The sequence below is a fragment of the Podarcis gaigeae genome, assembly GCF_964106915.1.
Source record: "Podarcis gaigeae genome assembly, chromosome: 5".
In the NCBI taxonomy this organism is placed as follows: domain Eukaryota; kingdom Metazoa; phylum Chordata; class Lepidosauria; order Squamata; family Lacertidae; genus Podarcis; species Podarcis gaigeae.
This window is the reverse complement of record NC_139681.1, coordinates 6947381-6964224: the sequence shown is the minus strand read 5'-3', so window position 1 is coordinate 6964224 and position 16844 is coordinate 6947381. Positions and strand designations below refer to the sequence as shown.

The following is a 16844-nucleotide window of genomic DNA, read 5'->3' as shown; positions in this document are numbered from 1 at the left end:
TGTTGGTGTGTGATGGCAAGCATCTGATTCTTCAAGCTCAGCTGAGGGTCCAGACGCTGGCCGGATCAGTCCTGGTGCTCTGAGAAGTTCCTCTGGGAATTTTTGCCCAATTGCCTCAGGCACCCTGGTCTCCCTTTCTTTGTAATTAGCTGTGAGACAGTTTTCCACCTGCAGCTTCTAGTTTCTTCATCCAGGTCCCTGCTGGTGGGGTGGGGTGGGGTGTTTCCAGTGCACGTTCATATTGATGACTTGCATGGAAGTGTGAATCTACATGCAGTTGTTCTTTGGCCGAATCTGGGCAAGAGCATAACTATACTAAGTTCTAGAGAAGTTAGGCTTCAATGGTTTGTAGGTTTTTCTAAAGGCACGTTTTCGAATAATCCCCAAAGATCTTATTTCAGCAAAGTCCTTCAAACTGACCCAGATCTGTTGACTTGTATGTTTCATCCGTATTTTGAAACACAACTGAAATGTAACTTTTCTCTCTGCTCTAGCTGAACTGCTGTGGCCTCACAGGGGCTATTGAGGCAGCAATTGAAGACACTTGTCCCAAACAGAGCGGTGTCCTCGAAACCATTCAGCTACAGGTATGTCGTTGTGCCACAGATAGGGACATGCCTCGTGTTACTAAGTCTCAGCATAATATGGCAAATTCCATCTCTTTGGTGCTTGCATGTATAAAACAGTTACCAGATTTTTTTTTCAGTGAATCCGGGGACCCTTTTTTTTTTTGAAGCTGAGTAGCAACAGGGAGTCAGTAGTGGGGATGGTGTGCCCAAGCACACATGCATATTGTATAAAGGTGCAAAGCCCTTCTTTCGCATCCTGTGAAACATAAATGTGCAGAGTTTTTTTTAAAAAACTGGGCAACGGCCGGCCGCCCACAACTCCTGAGCCTCCCCCATCAGTCAAAACAAAGGGGGCAGGGGGCAGGAGATCTGTACCACCGGACATCCCTGGTTCCCCTTCAGCAGTGGCAGCCAGCCTGGTAGCGCAGTTGGCTCTGGCTGGCTTCAGAAGCTGCTCGCTGCCATGGCGCCCACCATTTTTCCTCACCGGAAGTCCTCAAATGATATGTTTTGCACAACTGCTGAGGCTGCCGCTGCCATGTTTCCCGGGGACAGATTTGCAAATCCGGGGACTGTCCCCAGGAACCGGGGACATCTGGTAACCCTAATGTATAAGAGTACACAAGGTGAAGGATTGGTTTTTCTTCCAGGCATGCCCTACAGTTATTGAGGAAGTCTTCACCAAAAAGCTGAATGTGATTGGTGCAGTTGGCATTGGTGTTGGTGTGGTGATGGTAAGTACCAGCATTTTCCATAAGGTTGGCATATAGCTGCATGTTGCATAATGCCAAGCATGGCGTTCTTTGTAAGATAATAATAATTAATAATAATAATGCTATTTAATTATTCATAGCCCGCCCATCTGGCTGCGTTTCCCCAGTCACTCTGGCCGGCTTCCAATAAGAATTTAAAATACAATACAGTGGTACCTCGGGTTACATACGCTTCAGGTTACATACGCTTCAGGTTACAGACTCCGCTAACACTAATAGTGCTTCAGGTTAAGAACTTTGCTTCAGGATGAGAACAGAAATCGTGCTCCAGCGGCGTGGCGGCAGTGGGAGGCCCCATTAGCTAAAGTGGTGCTTCAGGTTAAGAACAGTTTCAGGTTAAGTACGGACCTCCGGGATGAATTAAATACTTAACCCGAGGTACCACTGTAAAACACCAGTCATTAAAAACTTCCCTAAACAGGGCTGCCTTCAGAGGTCTTCTAAACGTTAGATAGTTGTTTATCTCTTTGACATCTGATGGGAGGGCGTTCCACAGGGCGGGTGCCACTACTGAAAAGGCCCTTACGTGTAAAAGCCGTCAACAGGCCCAGTTGCCCAACGGTGGGAAGCCTGCTGAGAGAAAACCAGCCGTGGCAAACACTGTGAAGCTCAGTGGCTGGTGTGACCTACTCTCCTGCAAGATGGGAGGACTGAGGGCACTTCAGCAGTGCTGAACTGCTTTCCCAAGCATCGCTAGCTTTGAACCATTGCAGTTTTAAGCCTAAACCAAAATTATTTAATTCACTGATCTCCTTCGTGGTATTCTTCATGGAGAAACTTTGCCAATTGTGTGTCTTTCTATTTTTTAGATCTTCGGTATGATTTTCAGCATGATCCTTTGCTGTGCTATTCGTAGAAACCGAGAAATGGTCTAAAGGAGCCTCAGGCAGAGTGGGCCATTAGCAGCATTCAAGGAATCTCCAATTATTCACTTTAGCATTCTGAAAGTCATTTCTAAAGTTATATATTTGTTTTAAAAAATGCTTTATTTAGTACTGATCTTCATTTTTATGCTTTGTTTATAAAAGTTTAAAAGAAATCTAATTTTGAGAAGGTACTATATTTGTTAAGCTAAAGTCTAACAACTTGTATATAAGGGTTTGTCTTCTTTATTCAGACTAAAGAACTGGGATGTAACTTACATTGGAGAAAATTTGATACTTAATAAAGATTTAAGAACACATAGTGACCTTTTTTTTAAAAAAAGCGCCTTTATTTTCAGTGTACTGATTCTGACACAGGAGGGGAAATGAGGGCTAAATTGTTTTTTCATGGTATTTCTTAGCAAAAATCTCAAATACTGAAAATGTTTCTTGCATGTGGGTGAGATCCCAACTCTTTTCTCCCATTACTTTAACAGACTTGGTGGGCAGCAAATATTAAACTTAAGCATCCTATTCATGAGCAACTGACTAATAATTGAAATTAATTTAGATATATATTGGAAGTGATTTAATGGATGGTAACTGACAATGAATATCCATGCAGAGGAGTATTTTTTAGGTGCTGGGGAAAAAAACATGTGACAGACATGAAGAGATGAGTCAAAACATTTGGACAGAATTTATGCAGATGGGTTCGCATTTTATACTCAAGACCTAAATCATGGAATTGTAGAGATGGAAGGGACCCCCAAGGGTTATCTAGTCCAACCCCCCTGCATTGCAGAAATCTCAGCTAAAGCATCCTTGACTGATGGCCATCCAATCTCTGCTTAAAAACCTTCAAAGAAGCAGAGTCCACAGCCTCTTTAGGGAACCCATTCCACTGTCAAACAGCTCTTATTGCCAGAAAGCTTTTCCTGATGTTTAGCCAGAATCTCATGTCTTGTAACTTGAATCCATTGTTTCGGGTCCCACCCACCAGAGCAGGAGAAGGCAAGTTTGCTCCCTCTTCCATGTGACAGTCCTTTAGATATTTGAAGATGTCTCTCATATCTCCTCTCAAACTCATTTCCAGGCTAAACATACCCAACTCCCTCATACCCAATGTGAAATGCATACTGTATATACTCAAGTATAAGCCTACTTTTTCAGCACATTTTTTATTGTGGTGTGGTGAACTGGCATATACTCAAGTCAATAAGTTTTCCCAGTTTTTTGTGGTAAGATTAGGTGCCTCGGCTTATATTTGGGTCGGCTTATACAGTGGTGCCTCGCAAGATGAAAAGAATCCGTTCCGCGAGTCTCTTCGTCTTGCGGTTTTTTCGTCTTGCGAAGCAAGCCCATTAGCGGATTAGCGCTATTAGTGGCTTAGCGGATCAGCCGATAAGCGGCTTAGCGGATCAGCTGATAAGCGGCTTAGCAGTTTGGGAAAAAGGGGGGGGAGAGGGAAAAAACCCCGCAGGAACTCGCAAGACATTTTCGTCTTGCGAAGCAAGCCCATAGGAAATTCGTTTTGCAAAGCACCTCCAAAACTGAAAACCCTTTCGTCTAGCGGGTTTTCCGTCTTGCGAGGCATTCGTCTTGCGGGGCACCACTGTATTTGAGTATATACGACTGGAATGTAGACTGCAGGCCTGGGCACACCAGTGTTGAAGCAATGATTCTTCAACATCAACTTCGCTGGACTGATCATGTTGTGCAGATGCCTGATGATCATCTTCCAAAGCAAGAGAACAGCCTTTACCAAAGGTGTCATGGGCTTTGAAGACACTCGAACTCAGAACGCAAGGGAGAAACGTGCTAAGAGGAAGGCACGCTTGGCAAATCCACACCATGATCAACTCCCGCCCGGAAACCAATGCCCCCACTGTGGAAGGATGTGTGGATCCTGAATTGGCCTCCACAGTCACTTACGGACTCATTGTTAAAACCGTGTTTATGGAAGGCAATCTTACTCGGCTACGAGTGATCGCCAAAGAAGAAGAAGACATTTACCTGTAATTTTCACTTTTAAAACAGATTATGGACAGTCTATCCATTCATCACGTAAATACAGTGGTACCTCGGGTTACATACGCTTCAGGTTACATACGCTTCAGGTTACAGGCTCCGCTAACCCAGAAATAGTACCTTGGGTTTAGAACTTTGCTTCAGGATGAGAACAGAAATTGTGCTCCGGCAGCGTGGCAGCAGCAGGAGACCCCATAAGCTAAAGTGGTCTTCAGGTTAAGAACAGTTTCAGTTTAAGAACGGACCTCCGGAACAAATTAAGTACTTAACCCGAGGTACCACTGTAAAGCAAAATGAGGATGGTACCCAAGAGCTTCTTTTAACCAAAGAGTGGTACCTTGTTTCTCAAACGTAACCCATTCCAAAACCAAAGCGTTCCAAAACCAAGGCGTGCTTTCCCATAGAAAGAAAATAGAAATGGATTAATCCATTCCAGACTTTTAAAAACAACCCCTAAAACAGCAATTTAACATGGATTTTGCTATCTAATGAGACCATTGATCCATAAAATGAAAGCAATAATGTACTGCAGTCACACAATCCATCAGTAACTGAACTGGGTTCCACACAGTCATAAAACCAAAACCAAAAAGAGCCACAAAACAAAAACGCAAAATAAATAGCAAAAACAGACAGACCTCAGCGTAACACTCAAAACAGAGTATGTTCGGCTTCTGGAAAAAGTTCACAAACTGGAACACTTCTGGGTTTGCAGTGTTTGGGTTCCAAGTTGTTTGAGTACCAAGGCATTTGAGAACCAGGGTGCCACTGTATTATGGTTTGCCATGGCATAATTTTAATTAATCTTGAAAGGAACTTGAACTTGTGTAACACAGCAGTATGTTGTGGCTATGGAGTAGAAGCTTAATCGAGGCTTGTTGGCTTCTATATTTAGAATGTGGGTGGTGCCTGCAAGTTCCCCTGTAATTGCAAGGCACACATAATAAGCTACATCTTTTTTTTGTTTTGCTCTTTTACAATGGTTTAAAAAGAAAAGAAAAAAGAGGGAAACTAAAATGCATAATTACAGCTTGCAACACTCAGGACCCCAAACAGTTATATAGAACCAGAGGCCGTTTTGTGTGCTCTGTAACTGGATCGCAAAACCAGATGAGAGATTTTTCCATTGTCTGACACAGACTGCCACATTCTCCTCTTACTGAAAATAAATCTACAAGGCAGCCATTCATTGGGCGTGAATGCTTCACTTGACTGAGAGCCCTGTTTGATGTTCAATAGATCTTCAGAGCCGAGCTAACTGCTGGCCTTTGTGCGTGGGTTTGTCAATTGTGACATTTATCCCAGCAGACTCCCAGCAAATCGGACTACGGCAGATTTAGAGCTTTTAAGATGCAGTAGAAACAATTCTTCTTAAGATGAGCGTTCTGGAGAAGAAACTGGCTGTCGTTCTAAGCATTCCCACATTGATTTCAGTGTGCTTAAGGTGGAACCGCAGGCCACAGTGCCAAGACAAAGTTGTGTTTGCCAAGGCAACACCAGCGTAGGTGTGGGTGGACCACGAACATAAGCACAAGGAAAGTACTTAACTTTTAAACACCCAGGAGTGGGGTGTGTGGCTGCTTTATATAGGGTTAAAGCAATGCTATGGTGGGGGTTATGCTTCCCCATTCTAGATGTACAGAGGCTGGCTCAGATTACTCAACAGGAGGAAAAGGTAATCTGCACATGCACAGGTGCTCTCTCTCTGGGAGCTACAACATATTTGTTTCCATAACTAGCTAACTTTGGAGCTAGTAAGTCTTGAATTACAATGGAAATTCTTTTGGCATGTGCTTTTTTGCTGCTCCTCACCAATCCTACAACTGTCATCTAGCAGCTGCTAGCCCTCCAGCCCCAGTTCCAACATTACTATTATTATTATTATTATTATTATTATTATTATTATTATTATTATTATTATTATTATGCCACCCTATACCCAGGGGTTTCAGGGTGGTTCACAGAATAAAATCAAGATATAAAACCACAAAATACATAATAAAAAAAGACAGTCCAATAGCCCCCACCCCATATTAATAATGCTATTAACAGAAGCATGGACCTGGAAGTTCTGCTAGGGTCAAAGCCATGATAAAGGTAAAGGTAAAGGGACCCCTGACCATTAGGTCCAGTTGCGTCCGACTCTGGGGTTGCGGCACTCATCTCACTTTATTGGCCGAGGGAGCCGGCATTCAGCTTCCGGATCATGTGGCCAGCATGACTAAGCCGCTTCTGGCGAATCAGAGCAGTGCACGGAAATGTCGTTAACCTTCCCGTTGGAGCGGTACCTATTTATCTACTTGCACTTTGACGCGCTTTCAAACTGCTAGGTTGGCAGGAGCAGGGACTGAGCAACGGGAGCTCACCCCGGTGCGGGGATTCGAAATGCCGACCTTCTGATCAGCAAGTCCTAGGCTCTGTGGTTTAACCCACAGCGCCACCCAAGTCCACAAAGCTGTGGTACTTGGGAGTGAAAGCCACAAAGGGTTAAGTTCAGCATCTCCACATTTCCCCTGGAAATTGTACCCTCTGACTCCTTTGCAGAGAAGAAGATGCAAGTCAGACTTAAGACAAAGGGCTGAGCTCCACCACTTCTCGCCTGTGCCTTATCATTGGTTTCATGTTATCTAAGACTGCAGTCACTTTAAATTGTACATATTGTACTTGTAAATGTTTAAATCTAGCCTGTTCTCTCCTTGCTATTAAATTAGCATCTTGCATTAAGAACAGCTTAATGCAAGATTCCACCAGATTCTATTTCTCAAAGATGTGCTTAAAGGTAAAGGGACCCCTGACCATTAGGTCCAGTCGTGGCCAACTCTGGGGTTACGGTGCTCATCTCGCTTTATTGGCTGAGGGAGCCGGTGTACAGCTTCTGGGTCATGTGGCCAGCATGACTAAGCCGCTTCTGGCGAACCAGAGCAGCGCACGGAAACGCCGTTTACCTTCCCGCTGGAGTGATACCTATTTATCTACTTGCACTTTGACGTGCTTGCAACACATTAATCTCCTTTCCTCTTCTTTATGAGGCAGACAGAATTTGGTGTTGTTTCTGCATCATTTTAATACAACTTTTCAGTGACAACAGCTGATGATTCAGTCACAACTATAAATGCCTTTATATTTGGCAGCAACCTTTGAATGTAGCTTTTTTTTTTTTACTGCTTTGTATGTTAAAGCTTCCATGGGATGCGGGTGGCTCTGTGGGTTAAACCACAGAGCCTAGGGCTTGCCGATCAAAAGGTCATCGGTTTGAATCCCTATGACAGAGTGAGCTCCCATTGCTCAGTCCCAGCTCCTGCCAACCTACCAGTTTGAAAGCACGTCAAAGTGCAAGTTGACAAATAGGTACCGCTCTGGCGGGAAAGTAAGTGGCGTTTCCGTGCGCTGCTCTGGTTCACCAGAAGCGGCTTAGTCATGCTGGCCACATGACCCGCAAGCTGTACGCCAGCTCCCTCGGCCAGTAAAGCAAGATGAGCACCGCAACCCCAGAGTCATCCGCTACTGGACCTAATGGTCAAGGAGCACCTTTACCTTTTTTTTACTGCATGTACCAGGGAGCACAACAAATGGCAGGTTTGGGTAAAGAAGGCATTTGGGTCTCCAAGGGTATATGCATTTCCTCAGTGTTGGAGCCTGACAGTCCTGATGTTCATAATGTTACATTCTCAGAGTACTCATTATGGAGGCTGCCCATCAAACTGCATTTTTTTTTTCTTGCTCCCTTCTCTGAAGCCTTGGATTTAAGCTTGATAACTTTGGAAAACCAGGGTTGGAGCCTTGCCATTTCTGGTGGATTGCTCACCCAACATATACAACTGAAAAGGAAGTGCCCTTGCCCTTTGCTTTTCTGGCAACTGGCAGCAAGAACAACTAAAAACTCCGCCAGACCGGTGTGTGACTTGGCGTCATCATTCCCAAGGCCTCGACTCGCTGTCATCAAGTTGGAACCACCAGCCCAGCCTTCCTGATCATGGTGCCCAGGTCTTCCGTACCCACTTCCTTGCGTTCAAGCATCCAGTCCGTTTCCTCATTTTATTTACATTAGGCCCGCTCTTTCCCGTTACTTAACCCCCGACATAAATATCTCATTTTCAGTCTAAGGAAGGAGGCCACCCTGAAATGTTTCTGCTCATTGTTCAAGTGGGAGTTTCTTTTTCCTTGAAGATACTACAGGAGTGACCTCTCCACTTCACGAGAGAATTCCTTATGGTTGCAATGGCCCCAAAGCCATTCTGAATTATTATTTTTTTGATGCATTTCTTTGGGAAATGTTTGAATACAACAAGAGCTGAGATGATGCATCTTCTCTTCAGAAACACGGTAGTAATTCTCGTATGGCTCCCCGTAATTACCGTATTTTTCGCTCTATAAGACGCACCAGACCACAAGACGTACCTAGTTTTTGGAGGATGAAAACAAGAAAAAAAATATCTCTGAATCTCAGAAGCCAGAACAGCAAGAGGGATCGCTGCGCAGCGAAAGCAGCAATCCCTCTTGCTGTTCTGGCTTCTGGGATAGCTGCACAGCCTGCATTCGCTCCACAAGACGCACACGCATTTCCCCTTACTTTTTAGAAGGGAAAAAGAGAGTCTTACAGAGCAAAAAATACGGTATCTTGGTTCATGACACTGAGGGAAATAACATCCAGATACTTCTAAGAATGGAATTAAATGTTGACGTTCACAATGCTAAGGTACACAGGCATTCACTGGGATAATTTTTGTGTCTGGGCAGTAGTAGTAAATATTTATTCTCCAGCAAATCCTTGGATGTCATTCCTTGGCCAGGCTCCAAATCTGGAAACTAGTTTGGGCAAGGAGAAAAGCATTTGGCAGAGGTAGCAGGGAAGGGGGTATTTACAGGGGAAATTAAGGAGGAAGGGAGGCATTTAGTGGTTTAGCACTCGTCTCCCCTGATTCTCCTCCTTCAGGCAACATCCAGTTGCTTCTCAGGCGCTCAGGGTTGGTAACAATAAACATCACACACACTTAAAAATAAAATTATTCCTTGCTGGGTTGACCTGGCCTAAGAATGCTGGCTCACAGAGGAATGTTTTACAGCTCTTTAGGAAACCATTTGGTCTCAAACTTTGAAGGGCTTGGAGCAGAAAGAGCTATCAGAAATACCCCTTTGCTCATTCTTGCCTGGTTGATACAGAGATCAGCATATGCTCAGCTTCAGTTAATGGCCACAATGGTGCAAAACACAGAAGGCAGGCTGAGAAGTATGTGGGGCCCAAGGTATTATGGGGGTGTGTGCATTACAGGCCGCATCAACGCCACGAATCATTGTTTTTGTAGAATACCTACAAAATACCTACAAAAGCAATGCAAAGAACTGGACTCATTAGCAGGTTTTGAGTAAACATTTACAAGTAACAAAATATGTACAAGATTAAATATTTTAAAAATGAATGGAAAGGAAATAAGCAGGAACTGATATTGTGTAAAAGCAATCTAGAGAAGGAGGTTGAGAGAAGTTCCGGGGGAGGGAGGGAAGGGATAATTTGGGATTGGTGAATTATGGTATTTGCTATAATGTAATTTGGGGGTGGGGTGGAAAAAGTTAATAAAAACTATTTTAAAAAATACAAAAGTGCCTCTCAGGCAGTAACGCAACCACTGCCTTCAAATAAAACAATGTTACCAGCTAAACACACACACCGTGAATCATGCTCAGAAAACAAAACTGAACTAGGTATGTGAAATTGTGTTAAATTGCATTGTTTAGCTTGGATTGCTTCATTTTTATTCTTTATATAGCACCTGCCAGGAGGCCTCATCAAGACTGCTTCTTCAGTGGGAGGGCTGTTGGCTGCACCTCAACCCCAATGAAAATCCCCACCCCAAAAGCTCCTCCTGTCTGTGCCCAGAGGATATCTGCCAGTGGCACCTAGCTTCCCAATGCAAAAAGTGGCTGGTTGGGACCACAGCACAGCAAGAAAGGATTAAAAACATGCAGCAGTTCACAGATGCTATTTAAAGCTGTAAACCGTCTCCAGCAAATTAACATTCAGACAAATATCATGTTCCCAATGAATATGGAACAGCAAACCCATGCTCTTTGGAGCCATGGACAGAGAGGAACGAAAGTGTGTGTGTGTTTTGAAATGGAGGGCCAACATCACAGACCCTTCTAGCTGGGCCAATTTGTTCACCACTGCTCTGTGTTTGTGCCATCGCTGAAATGAGTTAACATTCTGTGGGCACATGATGGGAGGAGATAAATGCATCATGCTCCAGTACATGCAGACTCCTGCCTTTGGGTGTGGAGCTGGAACCAGTAACTTTTGGGTTTGTCCCAGACCCGGGTTTCTAGAGTAACAGCTCCCTGGGCTTTCCTGCCAGTTGTTTTTAAAAGTTTATATAAGCCTACCTACATTCCTTTCTTATTTGTGTTTGACAGTGTTGCAATTAATCGCCTAAGAAACCCTGCAAACAAATGAAAGAGCTCCCTGTAAGTTCAGAGCCCTCAAGGGTGCGGTGCTCAGCTCGCTGTGTGGATAAATGGTTGTATTTTTGCTGGATGACTAAACTGGCAGCTATTCAGCTGTCCTCCCCACAAAGCTTTTTTATTTTATTTTCTTCCTACGCCATTATTCGCCAAATGGATTGTTCCACTGGATGGAGTGCCTCCGGGGACACTGGATAGTATTCTCCAAAGCGGATCACGGAGACTGGATCCACTGTTTACTGACTGAAGGAAATTCCTCTCGTCACAGGGAAGTTTTGGTAGAAAGAGAAGGCTTGTTCCGAAGCAGAGAAACCAGTTTCCGAGGAAATTGCAAGGGAGTTGCAGCCTCGGTGAGTCAGTTTCAACATATAACTGGACTTCCCACTCTTGTCTGTTCCCTAAACTTCAGATAGCAGAGAAATACTTTTTCTGAATTAAAACTGGTGGCACAACTCAACCTTGTGAGCCCAAAAGTTTACTTTTAGAGTGTGGCACTGTAAGAGTAAGGTTGGAAAGAACCGCTCTCAGAGAAACCCAGTCTCTGTGTTTCTGCATAAGAAGGGAGGCACCCGGGCAGTTATCCATGCAGAGATGCAGCAGGACGACTTGCCTGAGGACAAGCAATTTCCCTGTGGTTTTGCTTAGGGGAATGAGTGACTGATTCATCGCACCAGATGCAGGGATGAAGCTGAGTGGAGGCAATGTAGGGCCAGAGCAAAGCATCATGCAGAGACACAGTGGGCAGCCTCCTCTGTGATTTGAAGTGATTTGATTGCCTTATTGTGGCACACTGGGAACCACACAGTGGCCCCCCAATTCATTTGTTTGAAAAATTCTACACCACCCTTCAAGAACAGTTCCCAAGGTAATGGCAATTAACATAATAAATGGGGAGGGGGACATAATCATGTCATAAAACAAAAATAGCAGTGAAAAACAGCATAAAAACAAATTAGACAAACTGGAGGAGACCAAAGGAACTAACCAGATAACAGCAGAACCTCCCTGTGGAGAGTGTTGCAGACATGGGTGCTGCAACTGAAAAGGCCCTCTCCCTAGTTTCTCACTTGCCTTACCTGAGCTGGCCGGGGCATTTGGAGGAGAGCACCACGACGGGGTGGGTTCCCATTGCTGGGTCCCTGCTCCTGCCCACCTACCAGTTCGACAGCATGCCAAAAAGTGCAAGTAGATAAATAGGTACCACTCCAGCGGGAAGGTAAACTGCGTTTCCATGCGCTGCTCTGGTTTTGGTGTTCCGTTGCACCAGAAGCGGCTTAGTCATGACCCAGAAAAACTGTCTGTGGACAAATGCCAGCTCCCTCGGCCTGTAAAGCGAGGTGAGCGCTGCAACCCCAGAGTCGTTAGCAACTGGCCTTAACTGTAAGGGGTCCTTTACCTTTATCTTTTTACCGGCAGATGATCTCAATGTGTGGGCCATTCCAACTGAAAAAATATGAATAACAAAGGAAGAAATTGCGTTCAGAGCTCAGTTATGACATCCACCCACACAGCCACCACTTCAAACATCAGATTCTTGGCCATTATCCTCCAGCCCATATATACAATTGTAGAGTTAGAATTGACTCTGAGGATCACTAGTCCAACCAACTTTAATTAAGGAACATGCAGCTGTCCCATGTGGGGATCAAACCTGCAATCTTGGCATGATTGGTGCCACACTCTAACCAACCAAGCTATCCGGAAGGGGAATACACACACGCATGCATGGGTATATACATACACACATTGGTTTGACATGCATGTTGTGCTGGGCCATGAAATGCTTTAGACTGCTGTTTGAACGGTTTAGTTTTGTGTGTGAAGACCCCCAAGACCTCCCAAAGAAAGACACAGTTGACACCAATATCAGTTTAAGGTTATTGGCATAATTTTGGCCACAACTTTATTGATTACAGAATGCGAGTGGTTTGCTTAGGCATTGATTTGACTCGCTGCATCTACACCTCTGGCAGGGCAGCACTGACGCCTGGACTCCGGCAGAAGTCAGTAAGGGGAACGTTGCTCCTACCACAGATGCAACCTCACCCCAAAATACTCCCAGGTGCTTTGGCGTGGCTTTAACGGATGTTTTTGGCCTACAACTCCCATGATCCCTAGCTAGCAGGACCAGTGGTCAGAGATGATGGGAATTGTAATCTCAAAACATCTGGAGGGCCGAGGTTGTGGAAGCCTGCCCTAACCCCTGGAAGGGGATTGGACAAAATCATGGTGAGCTCCTGGATTCCTTTAACGGAATTCCCTATCACACATTGGGAGGGGCAGGTGTGACAACCTCCCCTCCCCTCCACCTTGAACCAATGCCTAACCACCAAACCTTACAAAGTTGTGACGATTTGCTACACGGCAGGCAAAACCCAAGTGGCACCAGCCAATCCGCCAAATGGGAAAATTCCTACCAGGCCCCTGTCCCAAAACAGACAACCCACAACGGCATAGCAAGGTCATAATGAACCCTAAATATAGGGAGGGTGAGTGGGTGATCCAGTGCACAAAGCAAAAGAGAAAGCTCTATGCAATATGCAGTGGTATATAAAGGTCCCTGGGTTAATACACAAAATTCCCCATTGGCCAGATCTGCCCAGCAACCGAGGGACCACCAATCGGGTTGTTGCGGCTATCCAATCGCTCCCCCCCCACACACAAACAGTGAGGTCAGTCCTGATGATCTCACTGCAACATGTGATCTCCGTGAGGGGGACCCAATTTATGAGAATGAGATGATTTATTCATTGGAATGAGATGATTTAGTTCAAATGTGTTATTTACACATCATGTGGTATGTCCTGAAAGATGGGATGGAAATATTTATAATGAATTCTGAGTGAAGTGTGTTATGCTTCTTTCTATTTTTCTGGTGCGCACTGCAGGGTTAATTACTGACATACAGTGGTGAGGGTTGTACCTACTCATTTTTTCTGTAACCATTATTTGGATTTCCCTAGTATTAAAACCCGGGTTCTGATCGTATTCACCTAAGTTTGCAGGGGAAAATCTTTGGCTCCGAAAAGGGAAATTTCAATGCACGAGAGAGGAAATTTTGACGGAGACAGTTCACACACACAAACATGACTAGATCTCCCTTTCAATTGCACAGAGTTGAGAGGGCTTGCTTATATCCTGTGGTTACTGTGGCGTAATGCAAAAGCAGAAAGCTGCTTTCAAAAAGGAGAAGTTTTGTGCGAACAAACATGGACTGACATCACAGGAGGAACTGTCAGAGTCTTGGGAAATATATTCTCCACTCATCGCTTTTGTTCTCTTAGAATCCCTTGTGTATAAGTCCCATTTGTGCACTATAAAGCCAAAGCAGCAATGCACAGCTTCCACTACAACAGCAGAGATTTCACGACTTGAATCTGTACCCTTTTCCTGGTTTTCTCTTCCATACGGATTTGAACATGCCCAAACTACATGTTACAGAAAACAGACTGGGTCTATTTAGCTTAATTTAGCTGCCATTATAATTAATGAGACAAATTAATCATGGCTTAAATCCCTTTGAAAATGGGAACTAAGTGGGAACTAAACTTAGTAAAGTAGGCTGCATTTCTACAATGACCGCTCCCCGCATAAAATGGGGGGCGCCCTTTGCGTGGACGCGCGCAGCCCCTGGACCCGGTGCGGCTCCAACAGCATAGGCTTGGCTTTGCCTTCCCTCAGGTGGGATACCTGGAGGTCTCCGCCTACCTCAGTCAGTTGTCCAATCCCACCTGGGGGAAGCGTTGTCAAGGAGACCAGGCCAGGTAGGGGAGGGACTACCTGCCCACACAATAGAGGGAGGATCTTACCTGGGAATCCTCAATTGGCTCCAGAGCTTCTCCCACCCTACCCACCCTCAGTCAAAATAAGTCTTATTTTGCAGGTTAACTTTTCTTCACAGGTATGTGGGCGCTGCTACGTCAAGGTTGCTGTTAAAGGGCCGGAAAGGAATTTCCCTGCATTGGCAGGTTTTGCCTTTCCCGTAGCAAAAACGTCACAACTTTGGTGGTATCAGGCCTTGGGTGGAATTCTTTAGTCTATCTTCCTCTTTGCAGCAGCAATACCAGGCTTCCCCGTTAAAGGAGTTTTCTGAAGGGAGGCTTTGACCGTACACCGAGAGGTCGTCATTGCCCTCCCCTGCGGCGGTGGCGTAACGGGGGCGGCTATCTCTGCTTGAACATATGTTCTCCAGAGCCGGCCCATCCCACCCCCCCGGATAACCCTGATGCTCCCTAGGTCCCCGGCTGGGGACTGGGGAGGGATAACGCCCAGTGCCTGAGCCAAGGTCTATCCAAATCTGAAATATAATAAAGTTGTGGCCGATTTAATCCCATAGCACCTTGTCTTGAGTCGTTATTCCACATGATGGGGGGGGGGCGCCTGGGATCTGGGGGACTCCGCCTGTCCACGCAATATATACTCCCCTGGGATTACGAGTGGGCACATCTGCCCTTTACAGTTTCTCATTTTCCCACTTACAATTTCATTTTCCACATTTCCAAATGAGTTTGGAATTTTAAACAAAACAAAACAAAACAAAACAAAAAAACAGACACAAGGTATTCCTGAAAATTCCTCAGTATCTTAGTGCAAATTTCTCCTAATGAACACATTTATATGCAATTTTGCCTAATATAGACATTTTGACAAAGCAACTGCTTTACTCATTTTAATGAAGATTTTTAAAGATTTAATTAGGATCAGCTAAGGAGCAAGATATTGGGACGCGGGTGGCGCTGTGGGTTAAACCACAGAGCCTAGGATTTGCCGATCAGAAAATCGGCAGTTTGAATCCCCGCAACGGGGTGAGCTTCCGTTGCTCGGTCCCTGCTCCTGCCCACCTAGCAGTTCGAAAGCACGTCAAAGTGCAAGTAGATAAATAGGTACCACTTGGGCAGGAAGGTAAACGGTGTTTCCGTGCGCTGCTCTGGTTCACCAGAAGTGGCTTAGTCATGCTGGCCAAATGACCCGGAAGCTGTACACCGGCTCCCTCGGCCATTAAAGGAAGATGAGCGCCGCAACCCCAGAGTTGGCCACGACTGGACCTAATGGTCAGGGGTCCCTTTATCTTTACCTTAAGGAGCAAGATGGAAGATTTCTCCCAATGGTCTGTCCTAAATCTATAATTCGTAGCATAACCCTTCGGCAGTTTCAGAAAAGACACAAAGGGTTGGCAGACATAAATGAATCATTTTGTTTGAGAGAATAAACTCTGGAGACATGAGAAAGAAGGCAGAGTGGCAGTGCCAGATTTTCAATTATATCTACATGCGGATTGGTTGATTTTTTTAAAAAAAGCCCTTGGAGCGTCTCCACCCCCATCATTCTGCCCGGACGCTCAGGTCCAGCGCCGAGGGCCTTCTGGCAGTTCCCTCATTGCAAGAAGCAAAGCTACAGGGAACCAGGCAGAGGGCCTTCTCGGTAGTGGCGCCCGCCCTGTGGAACGCCCTTCCAGCAGATGTCAAAGCGATAAACAACTACCTGACATTCAGAAGACATCTTAAGGCAGCCCTGTTCAGGGAAGTTTTTAACGTGTGATATTTTACTGTATTTTTGCTTTCTATGGAAGCCGCCCAGAGTGGCTGGGGAGGCCCAGCCAGATGGGCGGGGTATAAATAATAAATTATTATTATTATTATTATTGGAAACATAGCATGGACCAATAGTTTATGTAATTGGAGAGAAAAGGAAGTGGAGGGATTTCTAGGGATTCGGCAAGCTGTGTGGGATGCCCAATCGCAACAGGGCAAACAAGGGATGTAAATAGTTACAGGTAGGTAGCCGTGTTGGTCTGCCATAGTCGAAATAAAATAAAAATAAAAATAAATAAAAAAATTCCTTCCATTAGCACCTTAGAGACCAAGTAAGTTAGTTATTGGTATGAGCTTTCGTGTGCATGCACACTTTGTAAATGACATGGAGGTTTGGCAAAATGAAGGTCGGGGCAGAGAGAACAGAAGCAGGGAAATTAGGTATAGAAAAAGTTTGAAATACAGATATAACAGAGTAAGAGGGCTTTTCTCTCAAAATTTACAGGGAATTTACCATGCCTCTGTTAAAAAATGAAATAAAACCCTGCAGCTTGTTTTTATTCCAGTGCAGTTGATGATAGTTTCCATAGCTGGCTCAGGCATGGTAGCTCGGTCATGCTG

At 44.9% G+C, this 16844-nt stretch overlaps 1 protein-coding gene across 1 annotated transcript in view; it reads left to right on the top strand.

Moving 5' to 3' along the window:
* The window catches only part of CD9 (CD9 molecule), a 35470-nt gene extending 32945 nt beyond the window's left edge, over positions 1-2525 (top strand). Inside the window, exons 6-8 of the mRNA XM_083738965.1 lie at positions 495-587; positions 1220-1303; positions 2152-2525. Of these exons, the coding sequence (XP_083595091.1) occupies positions 495-587; positions 1220-1303; positions 2152-2217 (243 nt within the window). The 3' untranslated portion in view covers positions 2218-2525. The remainder of the gene's footprint in view (positions 1-494; positions 588-1219; positions 1304-2151) is intronic.
* The last annotated feature ends 14319 nt before the right edge of the window (positions 2526-16844 follow it).